This window comes from Dermacentor silvarum, chromosome 6, assembly GCF_013339745.2.
Source record: "Dermacentor silvarum isolate Dsil-2018 chromosome 6, BIME_Dsil_1.4, whole genome shotgun sequence".
Classification (NCBI taxonomy): domain Eukaryota; kingdom Metazoa; phylum Arthropoda; class Arachnida; order Ixodida; family Ixodidae; genus Dermacentor; species Dermacentor silvarum.
This window is the reverse complement of record NC_051159.1, coordinates 102764601-102787149: the sequence shown is the minus strand read 5'-3', so window position 1 is coordinate 102787149 and position 22549 is coordinate 102764601. Positions and strand designations below refer to the sequence as shown.

The following is a 22549-nucleotide window of genomic DNA, read 5'->3' as shown; positions in this document are numbered from 1 at the left end:
GTCCGCATTTCCTTTCGTGTCGGTGTGTTGAATGTGCGCGGGTTTTACTCCTGTCGTCCGTGCCTTCTGTGTTTATCGTGCGGCTCGCGAAGATTCCTCCTAAAAAAAACCTGTCTGCTGCGTGCATGTGTCCCTGTGTGGTGTGTGAAACAAATGTGCGCTGGTGTACGGTGTGTTTGCAGCCCTATTGGTGGCTTATAGTCCTTTGCTCTAGTGCCGTTTCTATGATGTAAACTATACTTGAACTGAAAAAAATGCACTGTTTTTTATATGGACAAGTAGATATGATCTGTGTGTATCCACTGTGCAGTGTGCATGTGTTCGTCATTTTTATGCAGCTCGTATCATGGGGCTTGTGCCTATTCATGATGGCCCTTGCTTAATGTTTCCACTTTTAGGGGCATGTGGCGTGCAAGCAGTCACAAAGTCTTGTGCATTTGGTGTGGAAGAAGGGAATACTTTTATGCGTAACTTTGTCTACTATAGGTGAACCGTTGCAACAATTAGCATTTTTTCCATGTGAATGCTTCTGCCATTTGATATAATTTGTAGCAGATCTTATCTGTGGAGAAGCATAATAAACATAATTTAACATGGTGTTCCTTAGAAGATATTAATTACTGCATAATCACTATACATCTCCATACCTCACTGTATGATAAAGATGAATGTTCAGTTGAAAATTACAATATCTTATAGTTGCATGAACGTATACATGCGAAATGCCACAGCAGCCTGGCATCACATTAATGTCAATATTGGTGACATCCGCAACGTTCTGGGAACGTGCTGTTTTGTAACGTTGCTACATTGATACCATTTACACGTTAAATTGATGTTTACACGCAACGTTGACACAACGTGGGTGTCAGGACGTTGCTGTGACATTTATTTATGACATCACTTGAACGTACAGCTGGCAACGTACATTCAACGTTGAGGTCGGCTGTTTAACGTTGCCTGACATTTGTTACAATCAGGAAACGTTTACGCTACGTTCTGTGTTACTTGGGTCTACGCGTCCCACTATACCACCTGCCTCCCTCCTCCTCTCCACCTCGCATCCGCTATCCTGCGCGTGTGTAAGTGGTTCGTGTGGAAAGGGAAAGGTTGACGCTATCTTCTGCAGCCCCTGAGGGTGCACGATGGTATTTTTATACTGGGCTTTCACTCTCTCTCATCTCTCCCTCTCCCATAGCTCGGCGAAGCTGCGGACGATGGAATGATCATTATAGCGATGTTCTAACAGCTCCGCTTTAATAAGTGCAACCGGCTAAAGCCCCTGGGCTTTACAACCGGCTTCTCCCTGGCTGCTCCCTAGTTGGCGAGGCGCGTCAACACCACCTAGATAACACGAGGCCTGTTCACTCCGATCCATGACGTCATGCGACCTGGGCAGAAACTGCCATCGCCAAGCCTGGCGTCAAGAAAGCTGCGACGTCGAAATCACCGCTGCTTATTCGGGAGCATCCCCATTAAATTCTATGGCAGTCGGGGCCAGGTAGCATGACGTCATGGATCGGAGTGAACAGGCCTTGTGTTATCCAGGTGGTGTTGGCCGGGCCGAAGGCTCGCGTGACCTCCATGTTGACGCTACTTCCTGGGGTTCTTTCGCCCTGTCCTGCGCTACACTCGCCGATAGAGAGGGGCGAAGCTCTGACGAAAATTTTATCGGCGATAGCCGCGCAGCGACACACACAGTTGCGAGAATAATTTCAGTAGTTGAATAACAATGTGATAGCTTATCAAAACATCACAATTATATTTCAATTTCAAAACCACTTCAGTTTCTTTTAAAGTGGCCCTGCAACACCTCTTATCGAAGTCGTGCAAATCGGTTCACATGAAAGGACAGGATTTTAGAAATAATTTGCAAAAAAAAAAAGTATTTCAATGCGTTTCGTAGAAGCGTAGTCAGCGGCATTCAAAGATCGTGCTTAATCCCCTCCGCGGTACTCCCTCCCCTTCTTCAACAACTTGCACTCCGGAGGTACCGGAGGCTAGGGCCTAGTGGGGTTGTGCCCGCAACGCTCCGCCCACTGAACGCCACGGTGGCGCGCACTTTAAATTTGGTTTTAGATTTTCGCGTAGGCGCAACTACTTTTGGCGCCGACGAGAGGATAAATTAAACTCAGATGATACCACCTAACAGGGCTTGCCGAAGAAGCACGTCTTGCGGTAACGTGTGCAGTGCACTTTTAACACTCTCACCGCCTTTGCAGCCAACAGCTACACACTGGCGTCGCTCTTTAGCGTTCATTTTCAGCAAAAGGGTAGTGAAGCGCGTCTGCCACAAATTTCACAGCTGTGAGAACGACAAATACCGCGTTCGAGCTCTACGTCTACCTGTGTTCAAGTGAGTCTATGCGTGCATAAAATATACGCACAGAGCGAAAGACGCGCTGGAACGCGCTTACGCACACTTCGATAGCGTTCAAGGAACTTCGGCGACATCACGATTTTGCGCTGCGGACGAGGCGGCACAACTCGAGCAGACGACAAGAAAATTAATTTTTGTGTGGCCCCTTTGAACGCTGTGGTATTTCGTAATTTTGTACACGCCAAGTGTGTGTGTAAACTTTATTTCAAGAGGTCCGGAGGCTAGACTTGAGCCGAGGCGGGCCGCTCCCACGTTGGCACTGTCAGGCTATAGTACACTGTAGTCAGGCCAAGCCCTTCAGCGACATCATGGGCTCTCTGGACAGTACTTAGTTGGTCTTGAAGCAATGTACTTTCTATTCTTTTTTCCCATCGAGTCCATTCTTCCAGGAGGCTGGGAAGAGTTGCGGGATGTATCGTAAACATTTTTATCTTTCACGGGGAGTGAACGCACGGCGGAGAACAAACGCGCGTTCTGCGCCGTGCTTCCTTAAGGGCTGCAGAAGTAGGCGTCTCTTTCCTCCTTTACAATCACCATATATGTAGAGCAAACGCGCCTTCTTCCGATGCGCGAGAGGCCGTGGGGGAGGGGGGGAAGGGGGAGTGAAGGGAGGCGACGTTTAGCTGCGGCACCAAGTGCCTATTTATATCAGAGGCTCCGGCAACAGTCACCAACGCCGCACGCATTTTGAGCGACGCGGGCAAAATGGACGGCGTCGACAACAGTTCGGCGCGTTGCATGTCCAAGATTATACAGCTGATAAAGCTAATATCATTACTCCGTATATCTCTCTACAATTGCTATCGCAATTGATGCACCTTTCAGGTGAAAACTGCGACAACTTTTTATGATACATACTACAAATCGCCCGAAGGCATTGCTGTAGGGGTGATGTTACAGAGGGTGGGGGGGGGGGGGGGGGGGACCGCGGATAATGGTTGCAAGGTGAACACACCAAGAAACATAGCAAGAGCAAAGAAGCGAAAAGCAAACACACCAAGAGCGTAGTTTCTGCAAGTCAGGATAAGCGCTATGACTTGCATCTTGTTTGATGATTTGATGCTTTCATTTGAGTGATTTGCGTAGCACTTATCAGGTCACCAAAAAATCCACACACACCTAATTACGCCACGGACGCGTGCAGGGAGACGCGGCTTAGAACGCCCTCGTCAATTTCCCGCGGGCAAGTGAGTCGCCTGGCGCGTTTCAACTCCGTTCGCCAACAGGACGCCGCGCGCGAAGAAAACACGCAACAAGGACGCCGTCCAGCTAATCGTGGGCCTTTCGCTGAAGCGGACCGTTCATGAAGCAAACATGCAACAGTGTCACGGCTGTCACCCGTTCGCCGTCGGCGCGAAGTCGATCGACGGGGTATACAAGCCGGTTGGTCGTTTCCGTACTCGAGCGAACACAGTGAGAGAATCAGAGTCGGGAGTAAAAAAAAAAAAAAAAAACAAGATATTTATCGACTGACAACGACACACCAATTAATAAAATAAAATAATAAAAAACACAAGAAAAACACAAACCCGAACTTAATATAGCACAATGATGAAGACAAATAAATACGACGAGCAATTAACAGTAGATATAAAAATGAAACAGGGCGCGGATCAAGCACACGTGAATACACTTAACAGTAGTGCACTAAACAAAGTTCAAACGAAAACAAAGTTCAAATGAAAACCAACGATGTCATACGCGTGGCCGGGCAGCAACAGCAAGTCCATAAACCGTGAAGTCGGCGCCCAGAGCTTTCCCGAAGAATGCTGGCGAGCCGATCTTGTTGAGGTGGATGCGATTGCTGGGCTGGGTTTCCCGGGAGTCTAGATCTGACGTCTTCTCTCAAGCAGGTTGAGCTAACGTGAGGCGAACTACCGTGAGCTTCGTTGCAGACGTTGGTTTGTCGTCTCATACGCCAACTAGTTCTTCGGAGCTCCGACGTGGCTAGGCGGCCAAGACGATACTGAGCGGCACTAGCGCCCCCCCCCCCCCCCCCCCCCCTTGTCTGCTTCTCAGCCGATTACAGGCTCAGCTTCTAGACTGATTAGCTGGGCCTAAAACCTGCACTTAAATAGCCTCTCCTTTCCCTAGTACCCGATGTCGGGGAACTGCAGGTAAGCAGCAGAGTTCACCTAATTATGTCATGACTCCGCCCAAAAGTCTTGGCCACGCCCCTTTTAATCAGGGGCGAGGGAACGGTTGATTGCCCCCCCCCCCCCCCTCTGTCCGCGGTCGCCTCCCTCGCACTGCACCACACAGACACACACGCACATACTTGGGTCCGTTGACGAGCACAGAAGCAACAGCGGCCGCCGGCCATACGGCGCCTGATAATCGGCATGCCGCTATCTCGACGAAACTATATGCCGCACCATGAGACCAGGACGTTTTTGACGCCCGTTAATCGGCGTGTCGCTATCTCGAAACTATATGCCACACCGTGAGACCACGACGTTTTTGACGCCCGTTAAACAGCGTGTCGATGACTCGAAACTATGCCGCCCCGTGACAAACATCTTCTGTGAAGACACGTTTCACTTTCGTGTTCTACCAATTCCTACGAAAGAGGGATCAATCACATTTTCTTCCTTCTTTTTTTTTTCTTTTACAGTTTCAGCAGCGTTCAAAGGTACGAACGCGTTAAAACAGACCTGTGCGTTTTGATCGAGTGGCCCTGCCTCGCCGCACCGCTAACATGTTCCTGCGCATCTCAGATGGTTTCCGACTGAAGCGCCATTACGAGGGAGTAGTGGAGGAGGCAGGGGGGTTTTCAAGGGCAGGGAGTAAAGAAATAACCTTGGAGCGGGCATTACCACACGCCGCCAGCCTTGACAAGCGAACTCTCCGTGAAGCCATTCCCTTGGCTTTTTCACTTGCAGCATGGACCGAACACGTGACCTCCGAGACTCAGCATAATGGCAGAGCATGTCTGCTTCCCAGTAGTTTTTAATCGATGCACACTTGTTCGGCTGTGCTGCCGTAGCTCTGCAGTGCACAGCGAGATTATACTAAAACCTATCGCGCGTTCTGATCATCGATCACGTGCTGGGCCGACATGTTTGGCTGCAATCGTGTTGCGTTATACTCTCTCCTAAGTGTTTCCTTCTTCCATGTGCAAGGGGGACTAACAACGAAAGCATAAAAGCTCTTGAAACGCTAATTGTAATGTGTACGTGTTCTAATTAAACGAAAAAAAAAAAGAAACGTTGGAAATGCCTTATTTTTTTCCTCTCTCCTCAGTAGCCGATGGCGCGAATGAAGCTTTCGGCGTTCCTTCTGGAATCTGTCTTAATGTATGTCTTTTTTTAGTCGCCTTGAGGTGGTCTTGCATTTATTTTGACTGCGCACCCCTCGACCCTCCATACAGATGGCGCCACTACATATGGCTATCCGCGTGCTGAACGTATGGGCTCCTATATGGAAGAGTTTGCTACCACGTATTTGCATGCACCTTGCAAGGGAAGTTACGAACCGGCGACGACATGGTACGTGTTACTGACACGTCGCCGCACAGCAATGACCTGTCTATTTTGCGTCACCTGATCCATCCGTTAACGCGGCCTGCGGTTATTACAGCCGAAATCAGCAATTTATATGATATTGGGTTCAATACGTAGCCGTGTGGAACACGTCTTAGCGCGATCATCATTGGGCGTAGAACGGTTGTCAGAGGTGTGCATCGCTTGCCTCTACTAACTGAGCTACGGGACAGCCGCCGCCTTGGCTCAGTCGGTAGAGAATCGCGTGCGTAATACACAAGATGTGGGTTCAATTGCCACCGGTGGCAACCTGCACTTCGTGCATCTTTCATTTCCCTTCGATTGCGCTGCTAAACACGAGGTCGCGGCTTCGCTTCTCGACCGCGGAAGCCGCATTTAGATGGGGGCTAAATGCAAAGACGTTCTCGTGCCATGCATATAGCGTGCACGTTAAAGAACTCTAGATGGACAAAATTATTCTTCCGAGGTGCCTCCCTTTAACCTCCATGTTGGGTTTGGCAGGTAAAACAACAGAATGTTTGAGTTTCCCTTTAATTTATGTATTTGTATTTATTATTAATGGATAGAGACGTTGGAAACAGCTATGCATTATCGTATCTCGCCGGCTTTTCCACAACGTTAAATTATTACATGAATGAAGCATTCCCCCTTTTCCTTATTATTTCTGCATTTCAACAAAAAGAAAAAAAATCCCGCTGTGCTTTCCCGGCTTCACTGTCTATTGGCTTAATGTTGTTCCCTCTACTATACTGCTGATACCTCTTAGAAAGCACTGCGCTATTGACTTTGCACACGGAAAACTATCGGCGTCTGGTCTACCGCTATACGAGGCTGAGTTGAACCGGTATCCGCAGTTGTGCTAGCGTTAGAGCTTTCGCTCCCCATGCAGACCGTGAAAACTACGTGTTAAACGGTTAGGGCGAACTCTGTAAAGGTTTGTTCAGTCAGCGGATTTGACACATGCGGCCTCCGTAACTGACATGTGACACGCAGTGCCACAGTGCGAAGAACAATCGGCTCGAAGCAGTGCTGTCAGAGCAAAGACCCGTGCGCTTACGTATGCGGAAGACACCAGCCCATACCACGTGAGGCGCCCCCTCACCCCTACACGACGATCGGCACGAATTCCTGAGCGAGCGGCAGGCAGCGCGTGTAGCACATTGTGTTTGGTACTTTTAAACAAACGCAGGTGGCGGCTTACTTCCGGCAGCTTGCACTTGTGCCGAAGCTTTCATTTGTTCTTCTCATTTTTTTTTCTTCCGGAGGAAGTGGGGCCGGGCGAGAGAGGTGAATGGCTTAAGCAAATCTGAATAATAGAGCACAGCGGCACTTCGCACTTGACAAGATATTCACTGCTGGACGGCCGGGTGGTACAAAGTAACACAACTCGATCCAAGTTGGAAAAGCGATGTTTCACGGTCCGAAAGCGGCCATCAGTATGCTTTCATTAGAGGAACACTAAAGAGGAAACCAAGAATTCTACATTACTACATTACGCGCGTGCGCGCTCGCATCATTTCTTATTTCCTCATCTTCCTGCTTTTCGCTCTGCCACTTTAGGGTAGCAAACCACATAAAAACTGGTTGGGCTCCCTGCCTTTTCCTCTCTTTCTTTTATTTCTCACTCTCAAAGAGAGCAAGAGAAAACAAGAGGTAAAAACAAGAGTGAAAGCAGCTCTTCCGTCACAATCAGCAGAGCGTAAGAAAACGTATGCGATGATCGCTAATGGTTTATAGGAGATGAAAGGTAAACCAAGCCGGAAAGACAGCCAAGGAAAGACGTCGCCAAGTGTTGTTGACCGCCAACATGAGTCTCAGCGGGCATTCATCCGTTCTAGAACACAAGCACCTGCTCAAGTCTCGCGTGAACCGGAATCGTCTCAACAACATATAGTGATGTCTATGCTCTTTGTTGCGTTAAAAGCAACTCTGCGGGCGTTTCCTATGGTGAACAACCTTCCAGGAGCGAGTTCTGTTTTTTTCGTTACAACCGTTGGTACTGCAGAAGTAGCTTACAACATAGCATAATGACTCGCCAGATGGATAACCGTTTTCGAAACACAGCCGTATTTCAATGGAATGCAAATGGCAATCGATCTAAGAGTGCAGACTTCAGGAAGCTTGTTTCGCAATACAGGTTCCCCGTTGTGCGCCTTAACGATGCCGGTGTAGATCGCGATTTTAACGCAGCGTTAAGGACCCCGTGTCGCAGAAAATCCGGCGTCGGCAACCGGTGTCGCTGTGCGATGACGGCGGGTTGCGGAGAAAATTATTTCCAACCACCCCAACCACCTCGACAGCGCAGGCCCTCCACATCGTGCAAGGTTTTGGAGAACAAAAATTGAATTTCTCACAATGAAATCCGTCAGAAAAATGGTAAAGTACGACTCTACCATTCGGCGTCGGATTCGCCGTCGGATTGTGTACCAATCGGCGTCGGATTGTAGTTTGAATGTATGAGAAAACCTAATTCTGCTACGAGGAAACTGAAACACAAACCCCTTTTCCAGCATTTCTACCAGACCTACAGCCGCGCGTTCGGGTACTCTACTTGCAAAAAATTATATCCAGATGGCGCTCGCATCCTAGGCAGGTCAAATTGGGACTTCACCTGCTAATTCGTTTTGGACACGTGCGCGCGTCGGGGCAATAGCAAACAATTAAGAAAAGAATAAAAAAGGTGCTACGGCCTTCAAATTTTAATATAAGACCACTTATATTACCCCTGAAAAAACGCCTTTCCAGCAATGCATTTCTGTTTAAAAGTGAAGCCGATTTTAAGGGCATCGGTGTAAGCTTGGTCTTTGTAAGCTGGCTTTCCCACGTTCAGTGTTGCAGTGAATGAAGCCTACTTGCCGTATGCGAACGATGCGATGCGAACGGATCCCGGCCGATAACGCTATCGCGTTCTATTCTTAAAGGCGAAGTTTAAGCGTCCTCCAATTTTTTCACCTTTCGAGTTATGTCATGTACTCATCTTCATTAACTCCGAGCCCTAGCAGAACTATGTTATGCGTCAGACGCGATCTACCTTCCTGTCTTCTCTACTCGGCTTCTGATGTGCCTGAATTCGTTGCCTGCAAAGTTCAGTTCTAAAAGTTGCTAGTGACTATTGTTTGCGTTTATATGCAACCAGCATCGCGAATTACTGAGTCAACTTTTGTGCATTTATTTCAAACGATTCAGGGACCAGTCCTATTCTGCGGTGACTTCAATGCTCATAACGTTACTTAGGGAAGTAGCCACATTGACTCTAGAGGCAGAGCTTTAGAAATTGCTACAGACGCATGCGGCCTTATTGTGCTTACTGACGGTTCGGTAACATTTTAAGAGGCTACAATTACGCTAGCGGTCTCGATCTGACTATAGTCTCATCTGATCTTGCGCGCGGTATTAGATGGTGTACAGATTATGAGGCACGAGGTAGTGACCACTACTCAATTTTCATAGCGCATTCCCTTATACATCCGGCAAGATTTCCTAGAGTCACTAAACTTACTAATTGGCAACTATTTCGAGAATATAATTCTGCGGTACTGAACCAAGTAGACGACATGGACACGTTCATGTCATCGGTACTTAGTTATTACTCCAGGGCTACGGTATACATAACTGTTCCAGAAGGCCATTATAGTGTCGACGCAGACTATGAACGACTCTGAGCAGTTAGTCGTTCCGGACGGCTTGGAAGATTATCAAGAGAGTCAAGCTGCACACCGAGAATCTAACCGGGACACGCGAAAACTGGAACAGCGACAATGGAGTGAGTTCTGTATACATCGCGTACCTCCTTGACTCCTTTACCGAAAACCTGGCGGTTAATAAACGCCCTTGGCCATCCAGTATCACAATGTAGCCCTTTCAAAAGCCTTGCTACAGCTCTTGGCTCATCTGAACGCGAAATTGCAAACGCGTTCTGCGCGGCACTAGTTGATTCCGTACAACCTGTCTCAGTTGAAGACCAATCTATTTTGTCGATGCAGCAACAGATTGCAACTGCTTGCAATCTACCGCATGCCCAGATGGATATTCTGTTCTCTCTGCAAAAACTGTGGCGCGCTCTTTCGAAGAGACGCCAAACAACAGCGACTGGTCCTGACCGCATCTCGTATTGGACCTTGAAACACCTTGGCCCGACAGGCACGTCCACTCTCCTACACGCCATCAAGATGTGGGAGCAACCGCATGTTTCTGTGAGTTGGAGGATCGCTAACGTGGTCCCGTTGCTAAAACCTGGCAAGACGCCCCTGTCTCTTGACTCGTTCCGTCCTGTCAATTTCACCAGATGTGTTTCAGAGGTTATGGAAAAAATGACCGATACTGCAATGGTGGATAGAGTCAAGCAATTGTCTACCAGGTGGTTTTAGAAAAAGTCGCAGTTTCGCCCGAAAGGCAAAGCATAGATTGCGATAGCAAATTAGTAGAGAGCTAAACGAAGCAAGGACAGTAGTTAAATGGGCCGTATAAAGTTGTAAACATTCGCTTACCAACTAAATAGACAAGCACGGTGCCACGCGCGCGTAGGTAAACGTGAACACATCTCGCTTGATGACCGCGGTAACCCGCTGTGAAAACGCCGGAGAAAGCGCGCCAGCCACAGCAGGCAAATTAACCTCCGCGCTACCTCTCGTCTCGCTTCAACGCGAACTAAGCGTCGAAAGCACAGCGCATACGAAGCTACCGGCCCTCGGCGCATGCACTTTGTCCTTATCGCAGATCGTTTTGAAGATGAGGCCCGCGCGGGCGCGCACTTCGCCCACATCACAGATCGCTTTCAAGATATGGCGGCCGCGCTGTGAGCAGCAGCCGACGGAGCAGAACGCACACCCTCCTTTCCTCTCTCCGTCGCCTCGCCCCCGTGCCTCGCACGCGAAAGAAGACCGCGCGCTTCCGGCCTGCCTTCCTCTCTCGCGTGCACTATATTGAGCCGCGATTGCTGGCTCACCCCCGTACGCTTTCACTCACACACACAGCGTACGGTGCGCGGCGACGATTTTATCGCCGTTGTACTTTATACGGAACCTCACGGCGACGGTGACGCCGACGGCAGAAATGCGTTTGGAGTGTCCATATAGTTGCTATCGCAATAAAACTTACATCTACAATAACTGTGTATTTGACTTGGTAAAGTCTGTCGACCACGAGATTAGCTGTGGGAACATTGCTGTTGCTGTGTTTATGGCTGTTCAGAAGGCCCTTGGCTCGGTCAGTACCCTTCATGGCCGGCTTGGACTCTCAACGCTCGGAGTGCATGGCAGGATTTCTAAATGAATCGCTAACTTCTTGAGAGACAGATGCATATGTATATATATATATATATATATATATATATATATATATATTGTGAGACGACGCCCGAGACGAAGGCCGAGCTCTTGTATTGTCACACAGTGCGAGACAGCCCACGAACACCAACCCGACAAAATGATGAACTACACAGTTAGCGCTCACACTAACTTCCCCCCCTCACGAAAGCGGTCGGTAAGGCAGCGAGTCAGAAACGGTCGGAACGCCGAAGATACGGCTTACAGGCGAGGGACATGAACAATTTCAGTGCTGCGGCAACGGTGGTCAGTAACCGAGGTAACAGGAGCTACGCGATAGTTCACGGCAGATGTTCTTTCAAGCACGGTATATGGGCCGCGGTACCTGTGAAGAAATTTTTCACAGAGCCCTGGCACTCGAACAGGCGTTCACAGGAGCACTTCGTCGCCTGGGCGGAACGAAATGACACGACGGGTCGCATCACAACGGACTTTCCTCGTGTCCTGAATGGTCGCGGTGTGGGCGCGCGCAATTTCGCGGCAGTGGGCTACGCGGGCGGCGAACTCCTCTGGTAGAGATGTGGATGGAACAGAAGGCGTAGAGAGAAAATTGGTGTCCAAAACAAAAGACGGTGCACGGCCGTACACGAGGAAAAAGGGGCTGTAGTTTGTTGTGCGTTGAACGGCATTATTATATGCAAACGTGACGAAAGGAAGTATAGTGTCCCAGTTCGTGTGGTCGGGTTTCACATACATGGAGATCATGTCAGACAGAGTTCGATGGAAACGCTCGGTAAGACCATTGGTGTGGGGATGGTACGCAGAGGTGGTCTTATGGATGGTGTTTGAGGCTTGCAGAACTTCAGCAAGAACATGGGAAAGAAATGTCTTGCCACGGTCACTTAGAAGAACACGAGGGGCACCGTGGCGCAAGATAATGGCTTGCAGGAGAAACTCGGCGACCTCAGAGGCCGCACCAGAAGGAAGAGCTGCCGTCTCAGCGTAGCGAGTGAGATGGTCCACGGCGGTGACAATCCAGCGGTGACCCGCCGGTGTAAGCGGAAGGGGACCGTATAAGTCGATGCCCACAAACTCAAAGGGAACAATATATATATATACAAATAATGGACAAAGTGATGCATACACAATAAACAAAGGAGTTCCACAAGGAACTCCATTTCTCTTCAATGCAGCAATAGCAGGCTTACCAGCAGTACTTCCGGCAGACATAAACATATCTATGTATGCTGATGCCATTTGCATCTGTACACCGTACAAGTGTGTAGAGGTTGTTAAGCACCGGCTGCAGGAAGTTGTAAATACAATAAGTGATTATTTAAGAGAACGGGGCATGCCAAATCAATGGTTTTGCCCTTCTCGAGCAAAAAAAAAAAAAAAGTTCGAAATTCCGTTCTTTCAACAGACGGCCATGAGATCGAGCTGGTTCGGAAACATCGTTTTCTCGGCGTGATTTTAGACCACCAGCTTCGATCATTTGACCGCCCAGGAGGACCAAATTAGTTATGTCATAAATGTTCTCCGCAGAATCGAGGTACGATTAAGGATGAAACAACTGCATCCCTGCTTCAGGTTCACTTAGAGAATTGTTTACTCCGCTCCTGTATTGCGCAAATTATTCGCGACGTTCCTTCGCTGTCTACAGCTATTGCAGGCTCGGAGTTTGCGAGTGTGTCTAGGAGTCCCACAAGCTACATCAACTATTGCAGAAGCGCGGGAACCTCATTTCACCTTAATTCGGAGCCTGGAAACATGCCGACATCTCTTCAGAATTTCTACCCAGTATTCTGCACTCGCCCTTCTTTCAATGATAGAAAACCGTCCGGTTGCACAGATACACGCTATGTTTCAAGAGTATAAATCACGACTTCCACGATTGATTTTTTGGCGCCCATACCTCTGCTACCCACCATGGCTTCTACAGGAACCGAAAATAGAAACGTCAATCGAAGGTCTTAAAATAAGAGCGACGTTTCCACATTAACAGCGAAACAATTAGCTTTACATCAGCTATTTGACAAGTACCAGGAATGTATTCACGTCTACACGGACGGTTCTGTAATCAAAGAAAGTGCCGCTGCAGCTCATATTATACCGTCCTTGCAGGTAGAGTACACATGTCGGCTAGGACGCACGTCGTCACCAACAATAGCGGAATTATCAGCAATACTCAAAGCCACTTATTTTATCAAACATATGAGACATCAAAAAAGTGGGTAATTTGTTCGGTCTCATTATCGGCTTTAACATGTCTTGAAAATATTGATGACAGCCAACCACACGCACGAATAACATACGCAATACTGAACGGTTTAACCCAATCTACTGAAAGAAACCACGAAGTAAAATCACACTGGGTTCCGGGTCATGCTGGAATAGCAGGCAACAAATTAACAGACTTGTTGGCATAATCGGCCCGTAAAGATGCAGGAATCCAACTGATCCCTTTATCACCAATGGACACGCAACAAATATTAGGAGTGCTAAAGATGAACTTGTGTATGTAAACGTCGTTCAATGGAAATACTAAAAAATGAATTCTTTACGGTGTGGGTCCTGAACTCAAATACCAGCTAGATGTAAATATTTAGAAAATCTCGAGACACTAATTCGTCGACTGCGCCTTGGGACAGCATACACCAAAGAAAAAGAAGACACTTTGAAAACCGTGACGCCACGCTGAACCACAGGCGCTGTGGTAAGAGCCTTCATGATAATGAATGAACGGTGACTGGACATTCGCGTTAGCCACTACAGTTATCAACATTTTTCAACAGAAGCAGTAAACAGAGTACTGATGGATTATTTGTTTGACCTAGACCATGTAAGTGTTTGTTTTTAGTTGGGCACCTGATGTTCTCTGTGGCAAGAAAGCCTACCGAGGAACCGAAGGCCAAATCTATGCAGCTCTCTGCCTCACCACGTAAACACCGGGCGAAACTGACCAAAAAGTAAGCAATTAAGTGTCACACATTTGTAAAACGTGAAGGCCCTGCCAGCTGTGGAAGAAGACGACGACGAACGCGCGAGAAGTGGCACGAGCGCGATGGGGCAGTATGGGAACACTGGCATGATCAGCGGCTCGGATCCAGCTGTGGAATAAAGTTCACGAGGGTTGGAATGTGGGCTTGTTGGCAACGCATCTTGGAGGGTTTACGGTAGCGCGTTTAAAAGACAGGACAAAAGAAGACACACAGGGACGCACACGGCGCTAACTTTCAACAATCAGGAGTTGGAAGTTAGCGCCGTGTGTGTCCCTGTGTGTCTTCTTTTGTCCTGTCTTCTAATCTCACAACCGTAAACCCTCCAAAATAACTGTGGAAGACGACGATGAACGCGCGAGCAGTGTCACGAGCACGTGTCTGTGACCACGTGACGTGTGCATTCAGGCACGCACTAGGCACACCTTTAGTAAGCCACAGCCATGGAGCAGCCGTGGCTTCAGGGAAGCGTGCTCGTCTCGCACAGCGGAGGCCCGTATTCGATTCCCACGCAGACAGAAATTTACCAACTTTTTCTTAAAAGCCACCAATTTACTTTGTGTACAGGAACCTCCCTGAGAAATGTGACGTCAATCCGAGCATTTTTAGACGTGTTTTTACTCTATGCGGCGTCGGCCATTTTTCGTCACGGCACAGTTTCGCCAAGTTCACGGAAAGGGCACCGCCAACATATATACCCAAGGCTTTCGCCTTAAAAGTGATGCCAAGCTGCTAAAAAATAAGAGGAACCCCACCGATTCCCACGCATATATCTGGGAACGGGTGAGAAGCGACGCTTCCTTTGATGTTTACTGAAATGTCTTCGCTTCTTTTGTATGAAGCTCTTCGCTCAATGCATGGCCATTTTGTACAACTCGCTTCTTTCTCTAGACTCGGCAGCGTTGGTTGCCGACTTCACTTCTCTACCACCGACTCCTTCGATTTTCTGTTGATGACTTCTTGCCTCTTGCTCTGCATGTCTATTCGGACACCCATTCAGTGGCACATACCCATTTCCCGGAGAACTGGCCAAGAACGTTTCCAAACGCAATTTCAGATGTTCATTTACTCATACCCAGTGGCCCAAGTTCCCTATTTCTAGACACACCCGGTGCTATAATCCCACTTGCACGTACCCAGTGATAGAATATGTCCATTCGAGCACACAACCAGTAGCCTAAGTTGTATACTCAGCAAGACAGCGGCAGCCAGCCGCCGTAAATTGTGGCGCAAGAGGCAAAGAGAGCTTCTATTTAAAACTGCAACTGACTTACGCGTCCACTCCCGCTTGCAGTGCCGGTGCCCGGTGAGGCCACAGAAGCGCCGAAAGGCGGTGATACCGCAGCGCACGGTCGGCGCAGGCTGTACCTGGCGGTGGCGGCTACATACTTCGGCACAGTCTCCACGGGTCTTACTTGCGCCTACTCTTCGCCGGCGCTGCCGGACATGCGACGCACCATGCACATCAGCGAAGACTTTGCGGCGTGGTTCGGTGCCCTCGTGCTGGCCGGAGGCCTCGTCGCCGGGGTCATCTCGGGTAAGCCATGATGCAACGAGGAGACCATTTGGAATTAAAGTTTCCGGAACATATAGGCTATACTTGAGAAAGAAAACACAGCTACTTCGTTCGTTCGAATACTCTTACGTTTTTACAGCGACGTTATGTGCCTCCTTTTACGGTTTTCACTTAATTTTAGCTTGAGGAAATGTGGGAAATTATATTCAAGCAATATTTGAAGTGTGTGGGTCAATCAGGGGCTAAATAAAAATTGCTAAACCTTGGTTATCGGTCTGTTTAGAGACGTTAATATATGAAACGCTTACAAGTTTCTCCGCTGACCCGAGAGGACCAACGACGGTAGCAATTTCATATTTATTAGGGAAAGGCTATGGCTGAAGACACGTCAGACATGTCCCTTCAACGTTCTTTACAGATTCGTTAGACGAATCCAGCAGTCCTCATTTTTTTTTTTTTTTTTGTAATTGAAGTACGTTCGACGTAACTTGCTGTTTCAGCATGCTTCGCGCTACGATACGTCGGCCATAAACACGAGAAACAGCTAAACACGCGCTTCTCTCGGGTCAACGTTTATGATATGCCTGTTGCGGTGGAGCGAACCTGCAGTGAGTGCGCTCATCCCTGTTGCAATAACTACCGCATCTGCTTCTGTAACGCTGATACACGCTTCCACAGGAAAAAAATTCGTCGGCCCTTCCACTCCGTGAAGATGGATGATAAGCGAAGCTTCTATCTTTGTATACCTAATCGTCCCCTTTGCCTTAACTTTATGTTTACTGGAATGTGCCCTTGTTCTTCATCCTGCCTTAGAATCTCTTCCTTCATTCATACTTGTGTCGCTGTTCGTCGGAGCGGATCACACTGATGAGGGACAAGCTGTCGTCGAACCACAAACGCTTGCGTTCGATGTCTCAAGTTTACTCGGCGGCGTGGTTAGCAGCATGTGCGCCAGCCATTTCCGCTTCCGATTCTTCAAAATTAAATTGCTTCAAAATTAAACTGCTTCAAAATTAAATCTGTCCGTTACGTAAGACAATGAATGGTTCATACCCCCTTAAGCAATGGCTCATACCCCCGTAAACGCGGCCTCCCCATTACGACGACAGTAGAGAAGTGAAATTCTACGCTGGAATGATGAGCGGCAACGAGCCAGCTGTGGAAGACGACGACGACGCTCGAGCCATTGCTGATGTTGATAGTTTTTTGCGTACACGGACGCCACCAAAATATGTGCCTTATAACTAGCTTCGCTTGAAAAGAAAGATGCTTCCCATTCGGTGCCTATCGACGCGATATTATGACAACTTGTGCTTCACTCCTCCTTGTTGCAGCTGTAGTTTTCATATTTCGCCGTTAAGAACATGTCGAAGGGGAAACTGAAATCAACAAAGTAACAAAAAACGTGGACTAACCGACGCAGAGAAGTGCAACTTTTCTCCGAACAGTTTGCTCCACTGATCACTCTAAGTCGCCTTCAGTTTTTGTTCGCGAACAAGCGCCAGTGACCCTTGTATACCGTGTGCTTCGTAACTCACAAGCAAATATTTCTAGGCATTTCTTTATGAGACTGTGCTTTAACCATAACGCTACGCATCGTAAAAGACGTCATGCTTCTGCATACGCATAAGATTTAATGAAAATAAATTATTCCGTATCACGTTCCAAAACGACGATTACGCTTAAAAGCATACGCGGTCACGTTCGTACACTCTTATAATTTTATGCAGCTTCATCTATTTAAAGTAGCGGATGCTGTAGGCGGAGTTATACACAAGCTTTAGGGAAAAGCTGTGTGGAGTACCTCACTTCGATGGCAGTCAGTGCCAGCGCGGCTGAGCGCTGTAATGACACCAGGTTCTAATGTGTTGGGAATGGGGGAGGGGGGGGGGGCACGTTATTGTAATGTTTCGCAGAACTTTAATTTTTCTGGCTTCATTAGAGCGTTGCTAATCATTACTGAACTCTCGTTTCCTTTTCGGTATGCTAATGCGTTATACGAGGTTTGTAGTAGGTCTCCCCGGTGTCCTCGATCAACTAAACAAGACACCTTGTTTATATTTGGTTTATACTTGGGGCTTGTTATGGGTAAAATGTCGACGGAGTTCAAGGAGTGTGGAATCATTACGGCTTTAGCAATAAATTACGTATTCACGCGATCCGGGAGCGTTATATGTGTGTTTTACGAGCGACGCAGCAGTTTAGCCCGCCGCGTTGGGAGAGCTATGAACGCCACCAAGGTGATCGACATCAAGCCAGGATGGGAGAAATACTATGCACATTTGTTTGAGAAGTCAAATGCGTGTGCACATTACAGCCTTTGTAAAAAAATTCTTTAGCAAGTGTTTAAAAGTGCTATGTGGTCCTTTCACGGTTTTCCCCAGCGTCCCAAGAGAACGCTCCGTCACACCAAGCTTGCATTTGGTAGAAAAAGGTGAAAGGTTATGTGGGTGACTTGTAGGCAAAGTTAAAAGTGTAAGGTATCATTGCGACCTAGCTTCGCAATAAATTACCTACACAAGTAACCCGGGGCGCTACAAGTGCGTTTTACGAAAGGCGCAGATTTCAAACGGCAGCCCTGGTGAACTATAAATGTTATTAATATCGACTATACGAAAATAGAATGGAGAGGGGAGAAACATATTTTACAGTGTTCTCGCTAGGTAAAATGTGGCTGTATGAATTACTGCGTTTGTGAAAATTCCTTAACAAGTGCTGGAAACCGCTTTATGCGGCCAAGGTTTCAAACGCCTGAGTCATATCTGGGCAACATTTTAAAGTATGTAGTTTAATTACAGGCAAGCAAAGGTGTTATTGTACCTGATCGAAAGAAACTTAACTGGAAATTGGGCTGTGATTCGGCAAGGTCGCACAAACCTTCTGTCATTATTTTTCTTTCGGATAGAGTTAACTGCGTTTAATTGCGATAGCAATTATATGTACACGCCAGGCGCATTTCTGCCGTAGCCGTCGTAGTCGTCGTGAGGTTCCGTATAAAGTCCACGGGCGATAAAATCGTCGCCGCGCGCCGTACGCTGTATGTGCGAGTGAAAGCATGCGACGGTGAGCCGGCAATCGCGGCTCGCGCACGCAAGGGCGGGAAGGGACCGCGCAGTTTTCCAGTCGGGAACAACGCCCCGGAGGGACGGTAGGCAGATGGGGGGCCGCGCATTAGTGCGGCCACGCGCTCCCGCCGGGCCAGATGGCTCCGGGGGGAGGATGCGGGAGAGGGGACGTTCTGTTCCGCGAGCGGCCGCCCACGCGGCTGTATTGTGAAAGCCATCTGCGGCGTGGGCACAGTCCGCCCTCCCTGTGTTATCGCGATTAATATCGCGTTGATGCGAGCGCCGTCACGAAGCTCAATTCGCGCACTGCTGCGGCAGCGCTGACTCACTCCAGCGTTTTGACAGTGAAGTTCCGCGGTCATCGAGTGCGATGCGTTCAAGTTCGGTTGTGCGCGCGTGGCTCCGTGCTTGTTAATGTCGTTAGTTTGCCTATGTTTACAAGTTTATACTGCCAATAAAACCACTATCCTTACCTTGTACAGCTGTCCAATAATTTGCTATCGCAATCGATGCTTCACCTTCCAGGCGAAGCTGCGACTTTTTTATTCAAACAACCTTCAAATACGACTTCGCGCTTGCAGCTGCTTTGTTCTTGCTCAAATTCCGCAAATGTGACTATGTTTCTTTCTTCTCATTCGTACTATAGGTCACCTGCTGAGCTTGGCCGGACGCAGGGGAACGATGTTGATGTCGGCCGCCTGGTTCGCTGCCGGCTGGCTGTTCATCGCCTTCGCGAATTCTACAGCACTGCTGTTCATAGGCCGCTTTTTGACGGGTGGTGGAATGTCCGTCGCCTCTGCTGCGTCCACGGTGTTCGTAGCCGAAGTTACGCCCGCCAACCTCCGGGGGGCGCTGAACACCGGCTGCAACTTTGTCGAAACGGTGGGCATCCTGATCGGCTACGCCCTGGGCAAGTGGCTCAACTACAAGTGGCTCGCCGCCGCCTGCCTCGTCCCAGCAGTCATCAACGGTGCGACGTTCCTATTCTACGTCCGGGAGTCGCCAATGTGGCTCCTACAAAAGGGACGACGGAAGGAGGCCATGGAAGCCTTGCAGTTCTACCGGGGACCACAGGTAGAAGACGAATTCACCGCTCTGGAAACCTGCACGGTCGACGTAACCACGAAGCTGACCTTCGGAGACTTGAAGGAGTCGTACGTCTACAGGTCGTTCCTGTGCTCCCTCCTGACTCTGCTCATGCAACAGGGGTCGGCGATCAGCGTTCTCATCTTCTTCGCCCAAGACATATTGCAGGAGGCCGACGTGTCAATTGCTGCCGACGACTGTACCATCGTGGTGGGTGGCATCCTGTCGGTGGCCTTCTTGGTGGCCACTGTGCTCGCCGACAAGGCAGGCCGCAAGTGGCTCTTCATCGTCTCCACCGCCTCGTCAGCAGTCAGCCTGGCAGTGCTGGGTGTGTGCTTCTACATGAAGCAAACGAAAAACCAACACTTCCTCGACAACTATGCCTGGCTTCCACTGGCCTCCATGTCGGTGTACTTCGCTGGATACTCGCTAGGGCTCGGTCCCTTGCCATTCGTGTACGTCGGCGAACTCCTGCCTCTGAAAACTAAGGGTGTCGCGACTGCTGTGTGCATCGTTCTCTACTACTCCTTCGGCTTTCTAGTCACCAAGACATACACCGACCTGTCCCGCTTGATGGGTACTGCTGCTACGTACTGGCTGTACGCCAGCTTTCTGGCAGTGACTTTCGTTTATTTGTGATATTTGTGCCCGAGACTAAAGGAAAAACCCTGGACGAAATAGAAAGATACTTCGGCAAGAAATTGCCACCACCACAGCTGAACAATGTCGGCGAAGTGGTAATGTGTCATCTTTAAAATCGTAGGCGTGGAGAAAGCATTTTATGTAGCCATATTGAGCCTCATCTTACATTCATGCTTGGCTCTGAAAGCCACCTCCTCGAGAACTGCGATACATGTTTTTCTCTAGTCTAAAAGTGAACGAATGCCCTAATTATTCAGCTTCGCCAGTTTACCGCACATGGTTAGAATCTAGCGCAGGGGTTTTGAACGGTCGGCGGCGGGTATGCTGCCTACGCTTCTGTCGACCAAAATCTGCCAAAATCTGCCAGCTTTCTTCTCAGAGTTGCCTAAATCTGGAATCCGCGACCTTCTCAGCCTCCCACACGACACACTGCGACTTAGGCAGCTACGAGTGTGAGCTCTCTATGCGGCCCAATGACTGATGCGAGTTGGAGACCAGTGCCAGTCATCATACGTTTCGAAACAAACGACGGCGCTACGTGGCGCCAGGTCATTTTAGGGAAGCACGAAAAAGGAGTCCTGCTTCAGTACATGCATCATACATAACTCGTTTCTACAGTGGCAATATGTTGTGTCGCTATACTGATTACATTCTAACGCATTGCCGTTGAGAGTCATCATGAGATGGGTTCTGCCGCAAGTTTTTTTAGCAGCACGAGCTGATATCTCAAACGAATACAACTTCTTCTGGTATTCCATTACGATACATGTACCATCCTGGCTTTCTCCAGAAGCGCTCGCACAAACTGTTTCACAAACAAAAAGTAATGCCATCTAAACGCTATAGAGAGATTACAATAAAATACATAAATTCACGAGCGATAGGCAAGCCCCGCGAAACAAAGTCCGCTTTCCCTTTTCCTTCATTAAGTTGTCGCCGTCTGCGCTTTGCCGTAGAAAATTTTCGCGCCTTGCCTACGAAATGCATGGCGCGCCGATGCATGCGAGCGCTGAGGAACGCACCAGGCGGCAACCGGGCACCACTCTCGCCTTTCTATCTGGACACGCTGCCCCATCTAACGGCACTGCCAAGAAGTCCGCGTGTGACCTCCGAGACGAGAAGGGTGGCGCGCCGGTGCCTGGGAACGTAAAGCCCCTGGAAAAAAACTAAAAAAAACCTAACCGGGCACAAGCTTTAACACTACGCCTTGTGCAGACGTGCACTTATCCTAATCCCTTCCTTTTACATATAAGATCTACCCCGATACTAATACTGATGCTTCTTGCCGCGAGTGTGGGGCGATAGCCATGTTAGAACACATGCTTTGACAGTGTGCCCGATCACGCTCTTGGTGAATTCCACTGGTTGATCTAGAGCAAGTTTGCGTTTTCCCCTGGTCGATTGGGATCAACCCGCTACGCGACGGAGCGCTCCTCGTTGATCTGCCGAGCAGAGACGGATTTCACCGCAACTCCGACGCTGCGTTGACGTCACTTCCGGATGGGTCGGGTGACTTGGGATTTTCAGCTTTTTTTTTTTTTTTTTTTTTTTGAGGCGTTCATCGCAAATACTGCGCTGCTAGAGTGTACTAGATAGTGTACTAGTTGGTATAGGGCGGGCTTCCCACTGAGGTATTTTCTTTTTTTGAAAAGTTGGTGGCGTCGCTGTCACCTTGACCTTAATGAGCGGCCCCGAGCACCGACCGGACGCTGGTCGTGTCGGAGACCCTACCGCAACTGCATGGAGCTTTGACAGACGTTTCACTGTGCTGCATGTAGTTTTGATTCTCGGTGGCGGAAACAGTTACTTTATTCCCCACCGACCTATAATCAATAAAATGGTAAAAAGAGTGGCAGAAAGGATGCAAACGACGGTGCGTCAAGCAGACGACAGCCAGGTGGGATGCGGCCCTGCGCAGCGCGCTTCTAGCTGTCCAACTCTGGGCTGTCCAGCAGGCCCGCGATATGGCTGAGAGGCTTGGCCTGTCGGTCCCTACGTGGGAGCTACCCGCTTCGTCATCAGTCACGATCTGCAGGACTTCAATAAAGTTTATTAATTCGTGTCAATGTGCAGGCACCTCCTCTCACGTGCGTT

General features: G+C 48.8%; 1 protein-coding gene across 1 annotated transcript in view; it reads left to right on the top strand.

Moving 5' to 3' along the window:
* Positions 1 to 20580, top strand: part of LOC119455797 (facilitated trehalose transporter Tret1-like) — a 31018-nt gene extending 10438 nt beyond the window's left edge. Inside the window, 3 exon segments of the mRNA XM_037717266.2 lie at positions 15441 to 15683; positions 19374 to 20444; positions 20447 to 20580. Coding sequence (XP_037573194.2) covers positions 15441 to 15683; positions 19374 to 20444; positions 20447 to 20568 — 1436 coding nt within the window. The 3' untranslated portion in view covers positions 20569 to 20580.
* The last annotated feature ends 1969 nt before the right edge of the window (positions 20581 to 22549 follow it).